The 18,267-nt window shown below is 44.7% G+C and overlaps 1 protein-coding gene across 1 annotated transcript in view; it reads left to right on the forward strand.

The window, feature by feature from the left end:
• Positions 1-2,711: 2,711 nt before the first annotated feature.
• The window catches only part of CDYL2 (chromodomain Y like 2), a 66,277-nt gene continuing 50,721 nt past the window's right edge, over positions 2,712-18,267 (forward strand). Inside the window, exon 1 of the mRNA XM_028739620.2 lies at positions 2,712-2,942. Within this exon, the coding sequence (XP_028595453.2) occupies positions 2,919-2,942 (24 nt within the window). The 5' untranslated portion in view covers positions 2,712-2,918. The remainder of the gene's footprint in view (positions 2,943-18,267) is intronic.

The raw sequence follows: 18,267 nt of genomic DNA on the forward strand, positions 1-18,267 counted from the left end.
CTGAGCAGCCTCTCTTAGGAACCATTCTCCCTCACACACATAGAGAGAAGAGAAAGCAGACAAAAACAACAGTTACTGGAATAATAGTCACAATAGAATGGAATGCCTCTCTCATGTGACTCAACAGTCAGCCAATCATATGAGAGCCACTGCCTGGGGGGGGGGGGACGACCCTATGTTTAAAGTACACAGTAATTTAATATAAATAAATCTTCACATTTCAGGAACTTAAATCATTATCCTTAACTTGTCTGTCATTGGCTCAGGCTCTACCTACTGTTGGCCTCCCTCCCTTCTGCCCTTTTGGTCACAATGCGCTCCAATCACCAGTGGAGTGCATATATGATTGATCATGTTTTTAAGGAATGAAATTGCATGCAAGATGCTTTCCAACACTTGAAAGTGACACAGTAGGTGGACTTTACAGGCTTAAAAGCAACACAACCTTATTTTTATTTATTTTTTCCACAAGGAGAAAGGGAAGAGTGGGAAATATTTTATAGATTTTGACACAACACCATTATCAGAATGGGTAAACTTTTGAGACTGTGAGAAGACATACCAACAATCTACATCCCTAAATAAAGATCCAGGTATGAAGATGCTGAATCATATCACTGGTCCCATAACTAAATATTTTGTCGAGTGGCAGAAGCTCTCAAAGCTTTCAGGCAGGGGTTCTCTCCCAACCCTAACAGGAGATGCTTGGGACTTTCTGCCTCCAGGACAGGTGGCTCTTCCACTAAGCTATGGTGGAAGAATGAGTTTTCATCCCCTAGCAACAGAATAAGCCAATAACTAGGAGGGGAGCAAGAGCAACCACAGAAAAGTACAGAGACAACCACAGTCTGCACGGCTGCATTCATCTCTGGTACATGTTTAAGAAACAAACTTCCCCACACATTTACCACTTGGTAAGTTGAGATGTCTTCACCCCATGTCTCATTACTTGATGAATGCATGTCCAAATACATGAACTGCTTTCACTGGAAAGCATCAGTGCTGATATGAGGTGGCATGAAATTTCTGTCCCCTGTGGTATTTGATTGGCAATGACTCAGTCACACGTGCAACTTGCCATCACCTAATGTTGCAGTCGGGGACACGGGTGGCGCTGTGGGTAAAAGCCTCAGCGCCTAGGGCTTGCCGATCGAAAGGTCGGCGGTTCGAATCCCGCGGCGGGGTGCGCTCCCGTTGCTCGGTCCCAGCGCCTGCCAAGCTAGCAGTTCGAAAGCACCCCCGGGTGCAAGTAGATAAATAGGGACCGCTTTCTAGCGGGAAGGTAAACGGCGTTTCTGTGTGCGGCTCTGGCTCGCCAGAGCAGCAATGTCACGCTCGCCACATGACCCGGAAGTGTCTTTGGACAGCGCTGGCCCCCGGCCTCTTGAGTGAGATGGGCGCACAACCCCAGAGTCTGGCAAGACTGGCCCGTACGGGCAGGGGTACCTTTACCTTTACCTTTAATGTTGCAGTCATGAAATGATAGGAAGGTAGTTGTGAAGACTCAACAAAGCTGCTATAGAAAATGTTGGTGATGTATTCTATTGGAAAACTGTCTAGAGTGGTAGCCATGTTAGCCTGTTGCAGTAAAAAAAAAGAAGGTCTTGTGGCATCTTAAATGTATTATGGCATAGGTGCTTAATCAACAGGGAAGATCAGAGGGCTAATGCTTTACTGTGAAAATGCGGATTAATTTCACTGTTTCCTACTAGGGAGTAAGTGGGAAACAACATGATGCTTGGCATAGCATTACCTCTGAACTGGAAAGTGTGACTTGTTTCGCTCTGAACCAACCCTGATCTTGGCTTTCTGTTTGTGGCTTGTTTTAGTGAAACCAACTGCAATCTCCAGTTTGGATGTAACACTAAAGACTGTAGTTGGTTGTGCTCACTAGCGGCAAGCAACAGGGGAAGTGATCAGCACATTCACAGCAATCCGTCAACCGCGGTTTATTGTGACACATTACAGTGATCAACATGCGCTTGGGGTCGCAGGTTGTGTTGTGTATATGGCTGGTCTACTGAGGCCCATCCAAGCTGCCAAAAGATGTTTCTACTCCCACCCTACCCCTTGCATCTATAAGCAGGTGGATGGGATGTCTTTGGGACAGGTTGAATTTGAGACTGGAAGGCAACTGGAAGGAGAGGAAACCAAAGAACCTGTCAAAACCCGAACCCCCCAGACAAATCTGATCTGAGTTGGTCCTTAAGATGATGGCGATGTCCTCCTTTTGGAAGGTAGGAAGTCACATGACACAGTCAGGCCTCTGGCTCAGATGGCCTAACAGTGACGGGCAGAGTGGCTCTCCAGGGTTTCGGCCGAGGTTGGGGATGGAACCTGCGTGCAAAGCAGATGCTCTACCCTGTGAGCCCTTTCCCCTTGGTCAGCCAGGACCTCTGGCGGGTCCCTTTGGAGGAACGGGCAAGCGTGTGTGCAGCTGCTGCGGCAAAAGGTGCAGGGACTTTTGCTCGTTGGGGGGTTTGCCATGCGGAGCCTTCCCTTTTTTGTCCTCCCCGCCCTTGTGCCGCTTCACTAGGGTGGGTAGTGGGGGGGGGGGGGAGTTCCTGAAGGCGCAGAGACACCCGCGCGCAAGCACACACACACACACACACACACACGACTCCTTCACACGCATGCAGAGCGCCGCTCTCTTGCCGCTCCACGGCTGCCACTGCTGCTGCCGCTGCCGCCGCCGCTCTTGCTGGTTACGCCAGCCCGCCCGCCCGCCTGCCGCCCGCCTGCCTCTCGCCGTCTCCCCTCGCCTCCGATTCTGCGCACACAGCCTGTCATTCTGCACAGCACAGTTTTTTCGCTCCGCTCGGAGAGCGAGTGGTGGAGAGAGAAAACACACACACACGGAGGGAGAGCAGCTCAGGAGCCCGGCGAGAGAGCGAGGCGCCCGAGTCCCGCAGCCCAGCATGGCTTCGGGGGACCTTTACGAGGTACGGCGCCGGAGCGGTGGTCCGGGGCTTGGCCGGAGGGCAGCCGGCGAAAGGAGGCGGGCAGGCAAGCAGGCAGGGAGGAAGAGAAGGAAGGAAAGGAGGAAGGAAGGAGGGAGGGAGGGAGAGAAGGAGGGACGCCCCGGCCAAGGAGGCTGCGGGGGCTTGTTTGGCCAAGGCGTCTTTTCCGCGCGGGGTCTTTCTCTCGGGGGGCGCCGGGGGGTCTCCTTCTCCCCCTCTGGAGTTCCTGGAGGAACTGAGAGGAAATGGCCAAGGTGGAGAGGAGGCGGAGGGGGGTGGCAGATCTACTGCTGCTGCTGGCGGGAGGGATGGATGAAGCGCTCCCTCCCTGCTTTCTCTTTCGAGACCCCCCCCCCGCCACTTTCCACGGGGTATGAGCTGAGTAGGCCTTAGAGGAGAGTTAGCGGGCCAGGGGGAGGGGGCACCCCAGCCGGACAGCCCCCGGGGCGGAAAGTCCAGGTAAAGTCCTCTGGACTGCTCCTCCTCCTCCACCGCCCTCGGAACCCAACCCGGTAACAGGAAGGAGAGAGGAGAGAGGGTTGCGCCCCGGCATGCGGCGGCGCAAAGTCTTGGCAAAGAGGGAGGCGCTGCCTGTTTTTCTTTCTCTCGGGGGCTTCCCAGGCTTGCCCCCAGGGGGCGGATGTAAGCCACGGGGGAGGGGCTTGGTGAGGAGGAGCTGGAACCTCTGGTGGACACCAGTGCATGCTGGGAGATATTGGGGGGGAGGTGCACTCAAGGATGCTGGGCTTGGGAGGTGGGCTGTCAAAGTTTGGTGGGGTCTTGAGAGAGGAGGTCTTTGGGGAGGCAGGTGCTCCTGGATTGGGTTAACCTGGAGGTCTTCAAGTGAATTGCTTTGATCAAGTCTTCTGAAGAAAGTGTCACTGATTCTGTGCCGGTTTACTAGTTTATCATACAGCATTGAAGTGCAAAAGGAGAGAGGGATTTGCCCTCTCCCCACCATGTTAACTTGAGTAGATCCTATTAGGTTGTTCCATGTGGATTAGAGGATGCTGCCTGTGTTTGTCCCATGATTTTGGACTAGAGGATGTAAGTGCAGAAAGTAGCACGCCAACTATCTGGTTGGTCAGAGGTCGGAGGTGTTGAATTGGGGCATGGGCAACCCAATGGAAACTCTGGATGACCATCTTTGGATCTCACTCCATGACAGAATTTTAATGGCTGGACTACACTTTGTACCAAAGCCTCTCCATCCAAAGTGCCACCAAACCTCTACCTCAGATGACACAGGGTTGTATCTAACTAAGTTCTACTCAGTTGACCCATTGAAACTGAAGGGTCTGTTAGTCAGTCCATTCATTTTGGTGGGTCTACTCTATGGGATACAACCCATAGGGAGTTGCTTTATTTTGATTCATACCAGTTGTTGACACCATCTAGCTCACTATTGTCTATACCAGTGTTCCCAGATGTGGTTGAGCTACCATCTCCCTTGACCATTGGCTAAGGTGGGCTGGGGGTGATGGGAATTGCAGTCCCTCAATACTAGAAGATCCAAGGTTGAAAAACACCGGCTGGCCATAGCTCTCCGGGGCTTCAGAAAGGGAATGCTCCCAGACCTACCTGGAGATGTTGGAAATTGAAGTTGGGATCTTCTACATGGAAAACAAGTGCTCTACCTCAAAGCTACAGCCCTTCCCCAATCTAAATAAAGCAAATTTAATCTCATAATGTACAGGTACACCGAACTTGATATTGTGTAGCTAGCAACAGCTAGCAACCATCAAGGCTACCAACGGAACAAGTCTGGAAATAATAAAACCCATTTGTTAGAGTTTGACACATAACATGCCTGAGATTTTAATCGGTTCCGATATTGGGTTTACCTGTGGGGCATCTTATGTTCTGATAGCTGTTTTAGACACCACAAAGAAGTGGCAGCAGATGTTCCATAATACAGTCTTGACTTGAGCAATATAGAATGTCCTAGAAGATTCCCTCTTTTTAAAAATAATGCTCACCCTCCAGATAAAGATTATTCAGACAATTAGCAGACTTGTTTGCAGCCAATTAATTGATTAATTAACCAATTCAATGGATTAATTAGCTAATTCAAATTAATGTTAAAGTCGTAATGGTGATTAATCCCAACTGGAAGTTTGGAGCCTCTTTTCCTAGAACTCCCATATTGATAACGTGTTTGTAATAAAATGTATGAGTGGTATGTTAATGCCTGTAATATTTTGAAGGTAGTTGATGATGTTACTAGTCTCTCTGGTCTGTAAGACATACAAATTATACTTTCTTTGGAAAAATAATATGTGGCAGAGGTGACAACTAATATTAAACACAATGGTTGCAATTCAGGAAACCATGTATCCCACAGTAGATCTTGGTCAGGCTCCGCCAAGAACCATTCCCTAGTTGGCTTTGGGAAATATGTAACTGCAATTCCAGAAGTCAAATCACCAGATCATATCTATTGCCTGAATAAAGAAATGTATATTAATTATCTCCAGCAATGCTGACTTCATACGCGTTAGTGCTGCTTAAAGGCCCTTTGTAACACCAGATTTTTAAGCAGTGACTGCTGAACCAGAGTTATTTGCACCAATGAAGCTAAGTTAGTGGTATTGATGGCTATTTTTAATGTGGTGGTTTTTAACTTTGAAGGCCAAACTTTTGCTGGGTCAAGTTTAGATGCTTGTCTTGAATTACAGCTTTGTGCTCAACCTTTGAGGATTATTAGGATGAGCACTCTGAGAGGAAGGGCAGACAACAAACGTTAGAAAATGGAACAAATGGATTTTTGTACCTCCTGCTCTCCTTATTTGTTTTCTCTATGGAGTAAGCATAGCTACAAGTTGCTTTATCTTTTGTTGGTGTTTTATGGATGATTTAAAGGCACAGGTGTTCAGATATGGGTGGAAGAGTCTGGATGCATCTTTAGCATCTGAGTGCCCTTGAGGAGCAATTAAAGTTTTGACCCTTTGTGGTACAACTTGATTTCTTCTGGAGCAAACAGAATCTCTCAAGGTGACATCAGTTACTCAGAAGTCTGCTCCAATTTATATTGATGCCTTTAGCTTTGCTTGAAGCTTGCATAGGTTTGAGTTTGTAGCCTGCCAGGGAGCTTATTGCATCGGTTTTCTCTCTTCTCCAACTCCACCATTGTTGGTGAAATTCTGCCTATTGATTACTTGCTTGGTTTAATGTGCTTGCTTGGTTTATTGATATAAATATTTGTTTTGTGCTGGGTGAACTTTATTGCAAATGTTTACATTTATTTCATACTCTGGAAACATTTCAGCATGAATACGCACATGGGTGCTAAAAGAAAGCATTCATCCTTCTCCATGAAGCTGGCATTGCATTCATATAGACGTTATTGCTATTCCTACTTTTCTTCAAAAATATTCTGAAAATATGTGCACTTCAGGATTGTGCCTGAGAAGATAGATTATTGATTATCTTACATTCTTCATGGGACATACAAATAAATATATCAAGCGGAATTTCTACAGGTAACACTATTATACTATTGTAGTGAACAACATTCTGGGGAATGGTTGTAGCTCAGTGATAGAGCATCTGCTCTGCTGACAGAAGATCAAGGTTCAACCCTTAACATCTCGAGAGAGGGCCAGGAGTAATCCCCATCTGAAACCTTGGGCAGCTGTTGCCAGTCACTGTAGACCAGCTTTTACCAGCCTGATGTTCTAGAGATGATCTAGAGATGTTTTGAACACCAGCTCTCATCAGCTCTGGGCTGATGGGACTTGTAATCTAAGACATGGAAGGGACCAGGTTGACAAGTTCTGGTATAAACTGAGCTGGATGGATCAATGACCTGACTCTGTAAGGCAGCTTCCTATGTTGCTGTTACAGGATACTCAGCCAAAATCATCTTAACATCCCAAGTACCTTTACAGTGTTTGACAATCTACCAGAATTGTGGATAGGCAGCTTTGCATATTATTGATTATTGGTTTTTAGGTTGCCTTTTCCCTCAATGGTTGCTTTTACATTAAGTAATATGGATAACACCTGCATCAATTGTTTGCAAGCATAACTAAAACATATATTCAGATAGATAACATCAAACCATCACCTGTATGTTGGGCAAACTCTTTGCTTATAGCAACCTTTGGTTGTCCAGATGCTGCTGAACTACAGCTCCCATTAGTCCCAACCAACATGGCCAGGGAAGATGGGGCACTCTGACGACATCAAACTCTGCGTTTTAAGTAGCTGGGTATCTTTATTTTAACATGTTATACTGGAGAAATGTTTTCACATGTCCTTTTGGTTAGTAATGTCCTTATGATGCCCTGTTTAATATTGGAGATTGTGCTTACAGGCTTTTGCGGAAGTGTGGTATAGATGATAGTCATGATGCTGATGCTGATGATTAGTTATGTCATAGCCGTAATCTATAATGTTTGTAAAATTACTTTGCTACCTATGATTACGGTCTCAGTGATCAAAGAGTCATGACTAAATGGAGCACTTTCAGCATCTGCAGTTCATAATTCATGTTGACTTTTTTTGTGGCCTATGTATGAGTTCTCAGGAAAATCAGTAAGAGGAGAAATCAGTAAGAGGAGAAATAGCAAGAGATGCCAAGATTGAATTAGGGTGGCACAAGATAGGGTTTTGTTGTTGTTTAGTCGTTTAGTCATGTCCAACTCTTCGTGACCCCATGGACCAGAGCATGCCAGGCACTTCTGTCTTCCACTGCCTCCCACAGTTTGGTCAGACTCATGTTTGTAGCTTCGAGAACACTGTCCAACCATCTCGTCCTCTGTCATCCCCTTCTTCTTGTGCCCTCCATCTTTCCCAACATCCGGGTCTTTTCCAGGGAGTCTTCTCTTCTCATGAGGTGGCCAAAGTATTGGAGCCTCAGCTTCACGATCTGTCCTTCCAGTGAGCACTCAGGGCTGATTTCCTGAAGAATGGATACGTTTGATCTTCTTGCAGTCCATGGGACTCTCAAGAGTCTTCTCCAGCACCATAATTCAAAAGCATCAATTCTTCGGCGATCAGCCTTCTTTATGGTCCAGCTTTCACTTCCATACATCACTACTAGGAAAACCATGACTTTAACTATACGGACCTTTGTTGGTAAGGTGATGTCTCTGCTTTTTAAGATGCTGTCTAGGTTTGCCATCGCCTTTCTCCCAAGGAGCAGGCGTCTTTTAATTTCGTAACTCCTGTCGCCATCTGCAGTGATCATGGAGCCCAAGAAAGTAAAATCTCTCACTGCCTCCATTTCTTCCCCTTCTATTTGCCAGGAGCTGGTGGGACCAGTGGCCATGATCTTCATTTTTTTGATGTTGAGCTTCAGACCATATTTTGCGCTCTCCTCTTTCACCCTCATTAAAAGGTTCTTTAATTCCTCCTCACTTTCTGCCATCAAGGTTGTGTCATCTACATATCTGAGGTTGTTGATATTTCTGCCGGCGATCTTAATTCCGGCTTGGGATTCATCCAGCCCAGCCTTTCACATGATGAATTCTGCATATAAGTTAAATAATCAGGGAGACAATATACAGCCTTGTCGTACTCGTTTCCCAATTTTGAACCTAGTGGTTATTTAATTCATTTATGAATCGCTTCCTGGAAATGATTTCACAATACAATTTTTACAAATTCTTTGGAATAATGTCTCAAAACAGTTAAAACAACTGCATATATATATATATTCAAATCCAGTATCGATCAAACTGGGAGAAAAATCTCCTCTTAGAGATTTCGTTGAAAGAACCAAGTATTGCTTTCTATGCACTATCCAATGGCCATGTAGCAAATGTGGGGAAGGGCTGTAGCTCAGTGGTTGAAGAAAGTCCCTGCTTCTGTTCTCAGCTTTTCCAGCTAGAAGTGAGAGAAAACCCTGTCTGGAACTCTGGGGAGCTACTGCTAGTCAGGGTAGATAGTACTGACCTAGCTGGACCAATGGTCTGACTACCTATATAAGGCCGCTTCCCATGTTCCTAAATGCATGTGAAGATGACACTTGTAGTAGATAATAGCTGCTACCCCTCCATTAATAGGTGTGGAACTTGTGAAGTTGTGCCGTCTACCCTTCCATTCAATAGAAATGGCACATGTTGGACAAATCCAGTTTTTGAGCCTGTGCCAGTAAGTGCTGCTATTGCATACTCTCCAACTAAACTTGTTCTTATTCATTTGAAAAGGGGGGAAAATTAAGCACATGCTTAACTTCACAGCTGAAATCAGTGGAACACAATAGCGCTTGATGTTGAATGGATTGTGCCCCATGCTTTTAATCTTTCTGACTTTATGATATCATGTTTACATCTTTTGAGAGTTGTGTATAGAATTAATGAAAATGCATGGTAAGTTTAAACATATAAAATGACAAATTAGTCACAGCATTTTATGTATATATATATTCTGATGATGTGAAATGTGGTTTACTGTACTACAATTTAAAAATTGTGAGCTATTTGTCATTTAGAATGAGTTTACTTTAGGTAACTTGAAATACAGTCCTGAGTTTTCACATCTTAGAAATTCAGCTATTGGCCTTTTTAAAAAAGCAAGTTTAAATCTGCAGAAAGCAGAAAACATAACTTAGGTGTCTAATTAAGGTACATAATGTTCAATTAAGGAATTAAGTCAATATTGTTAATTTAAGTGTTATTTTCAGGGCCAAGTATAGCAGGCTTGTTCTGAGTTTGGTTAGCCCCTTAACTGTATTTTGCAGACATTTTCAGCACTGCTCCCCCTTCAACTATTTCTTGGCAATTCCTTTGTGACTGTCTGCCTCTTGATTTGTATTACTGTCTGTCAATCTGTCTCTCATTTGGGTTCATTTCCTCATGTAGCCAAATCACTGAATCAGTACCCTCATTCTCAGCTGACTTCATTTGCCCTCACTTAACATTGTCAATTCCATATCTCATTGGTCATACTGAGTAATGATGTCATCTTATTCACCAATATGGTCGGCTAGAGTTGCCTATGTAACTAAACCAGAAGGAAACAAAGAAGTAAACAGAAGGTGGGATAAAATGGCTTTGAAGTAACAGGTGGGGAAAGCACTAGGAGAAAACCAGATTGGATAAATGTGCATATTCTGACTTACAGTCAAAGAGTTTTGATGGGTAGGGCTTGATGTGGGGAAGCTATTTCTAAAACTCATTTATTCTGGGACCAAAAAAACAACAACCCTGAAAAAAGAAATTATTAATTACAGCCCAAATTCAGGAGCCCCACACAGACCACAACTTCTTGCCTATCAGACTTTGAGTTCTTCTAATGCTAGAAAACTGATTCTAACCTGAAACCAGCCTTGCTGTTCAGTCCAAAGGTCCATTTATTCCAGCATCCTTTTCCCCATAATGGCCAACGAGATGCCAAGCAGCAAAGACATAAGCAGGGTCTTCTCTGAGCCCTCCCTGGATATCCAGAGGCTTGAATCTGGGACCTTCTGCATGCAAAGCAGAATTGTGGCCTCCTTAATAGTAAGAGTGGTTTGACGCTGGAACAAAGTCTGCCACAGGAGGCGCTGGGCTCTCATTTGTAGGAATGAAAAATCACAGGAGACGAGAGGACTTCCCTTTACTCATTCTCTGGGAGCATTTCAGCAGAGGCTGGGGCAGTCTATGGTAAGGGATGCTGGCTGCTGCAATGGTCCATTCCAGCTCTATGATTCTATGAAAGGCACCAATTTATGAAATTCCCGCACAGAACCCTGGGCAGACAGAGCAAAAGAAAAAGAGAGCAGTATAAATTTCACCATCGGAAAGTTCCTTACACTGTGTTTTTAACACAGCAGTCTGTGTTTTTCCCCCTACATGTACAGTTTGAGCAAAAGCCCAGTTTTATTTTCAGCGTTTTGTTTCAATAAAAGAGCTGATCCCTAAGTTTTTCCTAGGAATATGAGAAAGCGTTTCTACAGTTGCTCCAAATGGCTGTTAAAGGAACAATGGGCTGATTCAAAAATACATATATATATTTTTTGTCAACACAAGCAGTCAAATGTCTTCTCCTGTTATGCACTTATGTGGGAAAAAGTAAATGTCTAATGATAAATATGGCTCGTCGAAATTTCTGTGACTGCAGCTGCCAGAGAGGGCAGAATCATAGCAATGATCATATGTTTCCCTATCCAGGACCATACATTACATTTATTTGCAGAAATGCATGGTTGACGGGAATGTGGATTGTTCACATGGTCAGGAAAGGCATTGTGTGAATTAACCTGTAGGCATTTAAAATAACTATGGCTTAGTTCCAAAGAATTGTGAGGGGAAGGAGAAAACACATTAGTGTTGTTCTGTGAGCTCTTGCAGAAGCGATGTTGACTTCTCACATGGCAGTGCCCTAATGTGTCAGAGTTTGCACTGTTTCAGTGTAAGAAACAGAGAATCAGGAAAATGCAGACTGAAGTGTTTATATACCAACCATGTGAAAGTCTCAGGGTTGGATCTGCACAATGCCTTAACACAAGAATTTGCACCAACGGAAGTACACCTCTTTGATTTGGGGGTGCTTTGGTCAGGAAACTGCTGTTCAGCTAAACTGGAAATCATTTGTAAAGTGTAACAGATCTCTTGCTAGTGATGGCTATTGGAAGGCGGCACTATTGGAAATTCTCACTAATTTCCATTTAGAAAATAATTGCTATGTCTTTTCAGTTTCTTGGTGAGGGGCAGAGTAGAAGGAATTGTGCCCAGTCCCAGCTATGGTATCATTTTTTTTAGTTTCTCCATTCTTTAGTTTTTCTGTGCAATCTCTCTCTTCTGTCCTAGGGGAAAATTAAAAATATCTTCTCAATGTGAACCAGGAAGTCACCTGTCCAGACAACAGGATGGTTCTTTCTAGTGTGTGTGTGTGTGTGTGTGTGTGTGTGTGATCCTGCTCCAGCCACTCTGTTCTGCTCTTCTATCCCACCTGACAGTTGTTTTCCTTCTCAAGTTTTGTCATTGATATATTTTTGGGCTGTTTTGGGGGGTCTTTCCCCTCTTAAGTTTTCCTGAAAAAAAATTATGTGTTTTTTTACTTGTTTGTATCTCAGGATTACCTTAAGAGTGCTTTTACTTCTCTTATGTGCATTTGTGGTGTGGTTTTGAATGTATAATTATCACGAGAGTGGGAAGACTTGAATCTAGAACATAGATGACGGTAAAGCTAAGAGCTTTTGAATCGCACTGATTTCAGTGGAAGCCCCTACTCAACACCCTTACTGAAAAGAGAGGAAATTGAAGGTGCTTTCTTTGGGGTGGATCATGCCCAGTGTCATTGAACAAATCATATGAAAGTACAGATGACATTAAGTATCCCCATGAAACCCAAATGAAATACTTGTCAATGATATCCGTCAGAGCTTTTGAACACTGTTTTCATCCCATGGAAATACTGTAATCCTTTAAATACTGCTGCTGGTTACTACTGACTGCAGTCAGTAAAAAGGCCCCAGAATGGGCAGGGAGGGGCTGAGTCGTCACAGGGTATCTACTGCTGTCATGTGACAGCATCAGGCTCCATCTGGGAGCCCAGGAAGCCTGTGCAACTGTTTTTCTGCCCCCACTTCTACCTTGGCTAGCGGCCCCAACAATGACCCCCTAGCTCCCTTAAGCCCCGCTTGGCAGCAACCAGCACCAGCATTGCACACTTAAGCCATTAATTAAGCAAGACAATAATTAAGCAAGCAATCCTGGAGAATGTGATGTCATAAGATAGTTGAAGCTAAGCAAATTGTGTCCCCGGTCAGTGCCTGGATGAGCGACTGGTTCCTAGGAGTGTATGTAGGGAAGGTTGTTGTACGTACGTATAATAGATAAATAAGTGATAGGAGGAGGGCATAACCTTCCACAGTTTAATTTTTACAGTTCAGGCAGCTGTTAAGCATGTTGATACAGAGACCTTAGTGATTTTGATGACAAACAGAATTAGTATATACGCTCATAAGTAGTAAATTCCAGCATTGTTTATTGACACTCATTAAAAACCCTTGTTGACTTGGGACATCCTTATGCATTCTCCACATTGTGCTCTGCCCTAGCATGTAAAGGATAATGAACAGTTCAACCTTAAAAGCTCTTCATCAACAAAAGCCCTATTAAAGTTAAATACGGCCTCTGTGGATAGAGGTGCTTGACGATCTCACAACCAGGCTTAAAACAAATGAAGTTCTTGGAGAAATGCATCTCAGCAAGATCAAAGCTAGGACTGCGATGGATTGCGGAAGTGGAAACAGTGGGAGGAACTGCCTTTTGCAGTCCCAATTTCAAATCTTGCAGTTTTGGGTGGGCAGAATTATATCTGCTCACGTTTTAGCAGGTTGTAGCCACACATCAGATTGTTAAATAAATGATATCCTGAGTCCTTTTGGGCACATGTGCTTTGCTTGCTGCCTTACTCCACCATGGCTTTTGTAGCTTAAAGCTATATAAACAGTCATTTTCACATATGCACAGTTTGCTTGTTCCGTAATAACTTACCATTGGCAAAAGCACGGCAAATTTTGGAACAGCTGCTAGAATTTCTGGAGCAGAATTCAGTAGTGGCAAGACCCAATTCATTCTGAAAGGTCCTTTATTTTCTCCACGTCCCCTTCTTTCCCAGACAATCTGTTTTAATCATAGATTGATTTTTAATGTAAAGTGGTCAATTGCTTATAGTGTGTACCGTATGGAACAGAATCTTGCACAGTTATGCTGTGTTTCAGAAAATGCTGTTACTTGCAAAGGGGCAGGGAGACGTCTGTGTGTACCAAGCACATCACTACACCATGAAAAAATAATTAAGTTTTTAAAATATTTATGTTTTATTAAGGTGATTTCAGTTAAAAGAAACAAAGTGATACAGAACAAACAGCAGCAAAGATACATATAAAAGTGAAAATACACACACACATACAAAGGCAAAAGCGATATACAATATTCCCATACATTCTTGTATACATTGTTATAGTGTTATTGTCCTAATGCTTACGTAAATGTTAATAGTCTACTACTTTTTGTATACACTCATTCCAAATGTTACCGTATTTATCCGTACAGAGTCTGTGCCTGTAAGCAGTCCATTCATAAAGTATGAGTGATGTCATCTTGTCAGTCCATTGATTGAAGGGTATCATACCTTTATTTTTCCAATTCCTCTTGGCTACCATGAGGGCACGGAAAATCCATTTCCATTGTCCCGTTGATAAGAAAATATATTTAAGGTGCTGATATTACTGTGAAGAAGCTACATAACTGGGTTATGGCAGATGGAGTGGGGACCTCCACAGTACTAGAGCCTCTCCGCCAGCAGAATCCAGGACACTCCATCGAAAGAGGCAATCAAAAGCAGAACAGAGAGGGAAGCAATTCTGTGGATTCCCTCTCTGCCGCAGTCCCAAATTGCCTAATAAATCTGCTCTACAGGACCAAAATTGGGCTAGCTTTCTTTAAAGAAGGAGTGGTGGTATTTGCTTTTAAAATACACTATTTTACACTTTTCATCTTTGAGAAGAATGTTTGTTCTCCCTCCCTCCCCCCCCCCCAAATCTATCTATCTCAGATGTTGTTTAGTCGTGTCCGACTCTTCATGACCCCATGGACCAAAGCACGCCAGGCACTCCTGTCTTCCACCGCCTCCCGCAGTTTGGTCAGGCTCATGTTTGTAGCTTCGAGAACACTATCCAACCATCTCATCCTCTGTCGTCCCCTTCTCCTTGTGCCCTCCATCTTTCCCAACATCAGGGTCTTTTCCAGGGAGTCTTCTCTTCTCATGAGGTGGCCAAAGTATTGGAGCCTCAGCTTCACGATCTGTCCTTCCAGTGAGCACTCAGGTCGGATTTCCTTAAGAATGGATGCGTTTGATCTTCTTGCAGTCCATGGGACTCTCAAGAGTCTCCTCCAGCACCATAATACAAAAGCATCAATTCTTCGGCGATCAGCCTTCTATCTCAGATAGACAGATAGATAGATGATAGGGTTGGCGATACTTGTTAAAATGTTTAGGCGAAAACACAGGGAAGATTATTTTAACCACGATATAGGGCCCATGCCTTTGTTGGACTCTGATAAACTTGTGATGAGTTATCCACTTGGTGGAGGAGCTTCTGTCTATGAAATAAATGGGGGAAGGGGAGCATCTTCTCTTTCAGAAAATTTGTGCGCTTCAGAAGCAGGTACAACTCATGGAGTTTTGAACATTAAACCAGAACCACTGAAAGAGCAAGCATGAATCACTGGTTCCTGCCTCTCCCCCCACTTTTTTTTTTAACATATAACCTTCAAATAGAGACATATGAATATGTTGATTTCGATTTCTCTCCCTTTCTGATTTTCTGAATGTTCAGAACTTCTCTATCAGTTTGTGGATTGTTTTTTTAAGCCCTCATGAAAATTAATCTGCATTTTAGTGCAAATTTATCCCGTTTTTGTATATAAAAGGTAAAGGTAAAGGTACCCCTGCCCGTACGGGCCAGTCTTGACAGACTCTAGGGTTGTGCGCCCATCTCACTCTATAGGCCGGGGGCCAGCGCTGTCCGGAGACACTTCCGGGTCACGTGGCCAGCGTGACAAAGCTGCATCTGGCGAGCCAGCGCAGCACACGGAAACGCCGTTTACCTTCCCGCCAGTAAGCGGTCCCTATTTATCTACTTGCACCCGGGGGTGCTTTCGAACTGCTAGGTTGGCAGGCGCTGGGACCGAGCAACGGGAGCGCACCCCGCCGCGGGGATTCGAACCGCCGACCTTTCGATCGGCAAGCCCTAGGGGCTGAGGCTTTTACCCACAGCGCCACCCGCGTCCCACCGTTTCCCTTAATTTTTCCAAAGCAATTTCTCCTCTTATTAGGAATTTCAACACCGTTTTCACCCACATATGCATTTTTAGGCACACTTTAGCCTAGTACGTACATTTTTGTACATACTATGTGTCTGGATTGTATAGCATTGCAAAATTTGTACACATTTTTAATGTTGGCTGCATTTTGGTTTATGAATTGTTTTCGGTGTAGGTCTGTCTTTAAATGTGTCTTAGGTAAGTTTTTCTTTAAATGTGAACTGAATTGAACCCCACCCTCCCCAAATCCCTGTCTGTAAAGCTACTCTTATTAGCACTGTTGCAGGTTGTAGTTGATGCTGCTGCTGCTGCTGCTGCTGCTGCTGCTGGCATCCGTCTCTCTTGGGTGACAATGGAAGAGTTCGCCTTTGGGGGTGAAGTCAAACAGTTGGAGAATTACAGCGCCTGCTGTGACAAGGAGAGAATGAAATGAGAGACGTGTTTTATTGCAGATATAGCAGATGAAGGTGTCCAGTTTTGCTGCTACAGGTGCACCATGGTGTTTTTTCTCTCCACTGTCCTCCCAGCAGTCATTCCTCCTCTGGTCACTGCTGTAGATACAGCAGTGAATTAATTAAAAGTAAATGAATTTCAGTCAGAGTCTGGGGCATCCTGAATAGGGAGCAAGGGCATGAAGTCAGCGTTACCATAACCAACCCAGTATGTCCTCAGGTTGCATCTCTTTGCTTTATCCCATACAAATGAATGGCTGCTGTATTCCCCTGTGGTGCAAAATGCAGTACTGTACTGACCTTGGGGATAGCGGCGAATGACTCACTCAGCACTGCTGCTGATTAATCCCTTCAGGTGCTGTGTGGGATGTGTACAGAGAAGACCTTTCTCCCAGCACAGGAAAGGTGGAGTAACGGTTTCTGCCCGAGGACCACATTCCATTTTGAGCCGCCTTCCAAAGGCCATGTGCTTGTGTTGGCTGGGACCAGAGGCACAAGTAGGCAGAGCAATGGGCACAAACATTCCCCTTAATACAATAAGCTGGTTTCTACACTCACTCGGACACCCCTCTTTATCCTTCATCCAGACAAGCAAGAGGTGTTATCAGAGTTCAATGACACATACTAGCCAGGCAAACCTATTCAAGGAGGGCCAGTGAGGGGTGAGGCCTGGGGAGAGTTCAGAAGAGGCTCAGAGAGGGTGCAGCTTGCTCCCAGATCTGAGTTTCCCCACCCTTGCTCTCCAGAAACACGCACGGCCTGTCATAATGCAGGGCAACTTCCTAATTACATTATAAAAAGCAGAATAATGCAGTGTGTTTCCGGATAGTGACTGCTGACAACCTGGAGAAGCAGACGAAAATTCCACTTGCCTTCATATGCCTTAGCCTCCCAGATTGAATTAGATTAACAACAATATGTGTCTTTCAAGAAGACTGACATAACTGAACTGCAATAATGTAATTACCAGGTAGTACAGGTTGGTTTTTTTTACAAAGACACAGCCAATTTTATCGGTGTCAGAAGTAAAGAAAGTGTTAACTGCTGTTTATTGTGCTGGAGTTTTGGAGGGGAAGTAAAGGAATAACTGCAGTAATCTAACCTCCGTTGTGTGACTTGCTAGCCCATTACTGTCAAATGTGTTGGGGGGGTTACAAAATATGGAACATGAAGGTGTTTCTAGGGTGTGACTCAGGAACTACCCTTTATGACGTGTCAGAGTTACCTGTGAGAGCACACCTTGGTGTTGTGCAGGGATGGGGAACCTTTTTCGGTTTGAGGCTCACATTCCTTCATGAGCAACCTTCCAGAGTCTGTAAGCCAGTGGTGGGCAGGTCCGCAGACAGAAGTGGGTGGAGCAACAAATGTGATTCTTAGCATTGTAGAGTCGGTGCCTGCAATAATGCCTCTAGGGCTTAGAGTCTAAGGTATATGGACTGCTAAGGAACTGGCTGTGGGTTAAACCACAGAGCCTAGGACTTGCCGATCAGAAGGTCGGCGGTTCGAATCCCCGCAACGGGGTGAGCTCCCGTTGCTCGGTCCCTGCTCCTGCCAACCTAGCAGTTCGAAAGCACATCAAAGTGCTAGTAGATAAATAGGTACCGCTCTGGCGGGAAGGTAAACGGCATTTCCGTGCGCTGCTCTGGTTCGCCAGAAGTGGCTTAGTCATGCTGGTCACATGACCCGGAAGCTGTACGCCGGCTCCCTCGGCCAGTAAAGCGAGATGAGCGCCGCAACCCCAGAGTCGGTCACGACTCGACCTAACGGTCAGGGGTCCCTTTACCTTTACCTTTAAGGAACTGGCACCTGCTGAACCACCCTATCCATGTTTACTGCAGGAATCGGATTCATTCACTTCCTCTGACCCCTAAAGTAGCAGCCATATGAATGTGCTATATTACTGATTCCATTCAGACATCAAAGCGAGCAATGGTTTTTTCTCTCTTGTCCATACCCAGTTGTTGAGAGAATTTGATAAGGATAGAAGACAGACACAAAAGTGATATTGTTATGCTCTAGACTTGCCTAGCCAGCTGGAACACATATATGATGTTTCCCTGAAATAGATTATACAACTTTTGCAGAGGCAAG

This window comes from Podarcis muralis, chromosome 7 (assembly GCF_964188315.1).
Source record: "Podarcis muralis chromosome 7, rPodMur119.hap1.1, whole genome shotgun sequence".
In the NCBI taxonomy this organism is placed as follows: domain Eukaryota; kingdom Metazoa; phylum Chordata; class Lepidosauria; order Squamata; family Lacertidae; genus Podarcis; species Podarcis muralis.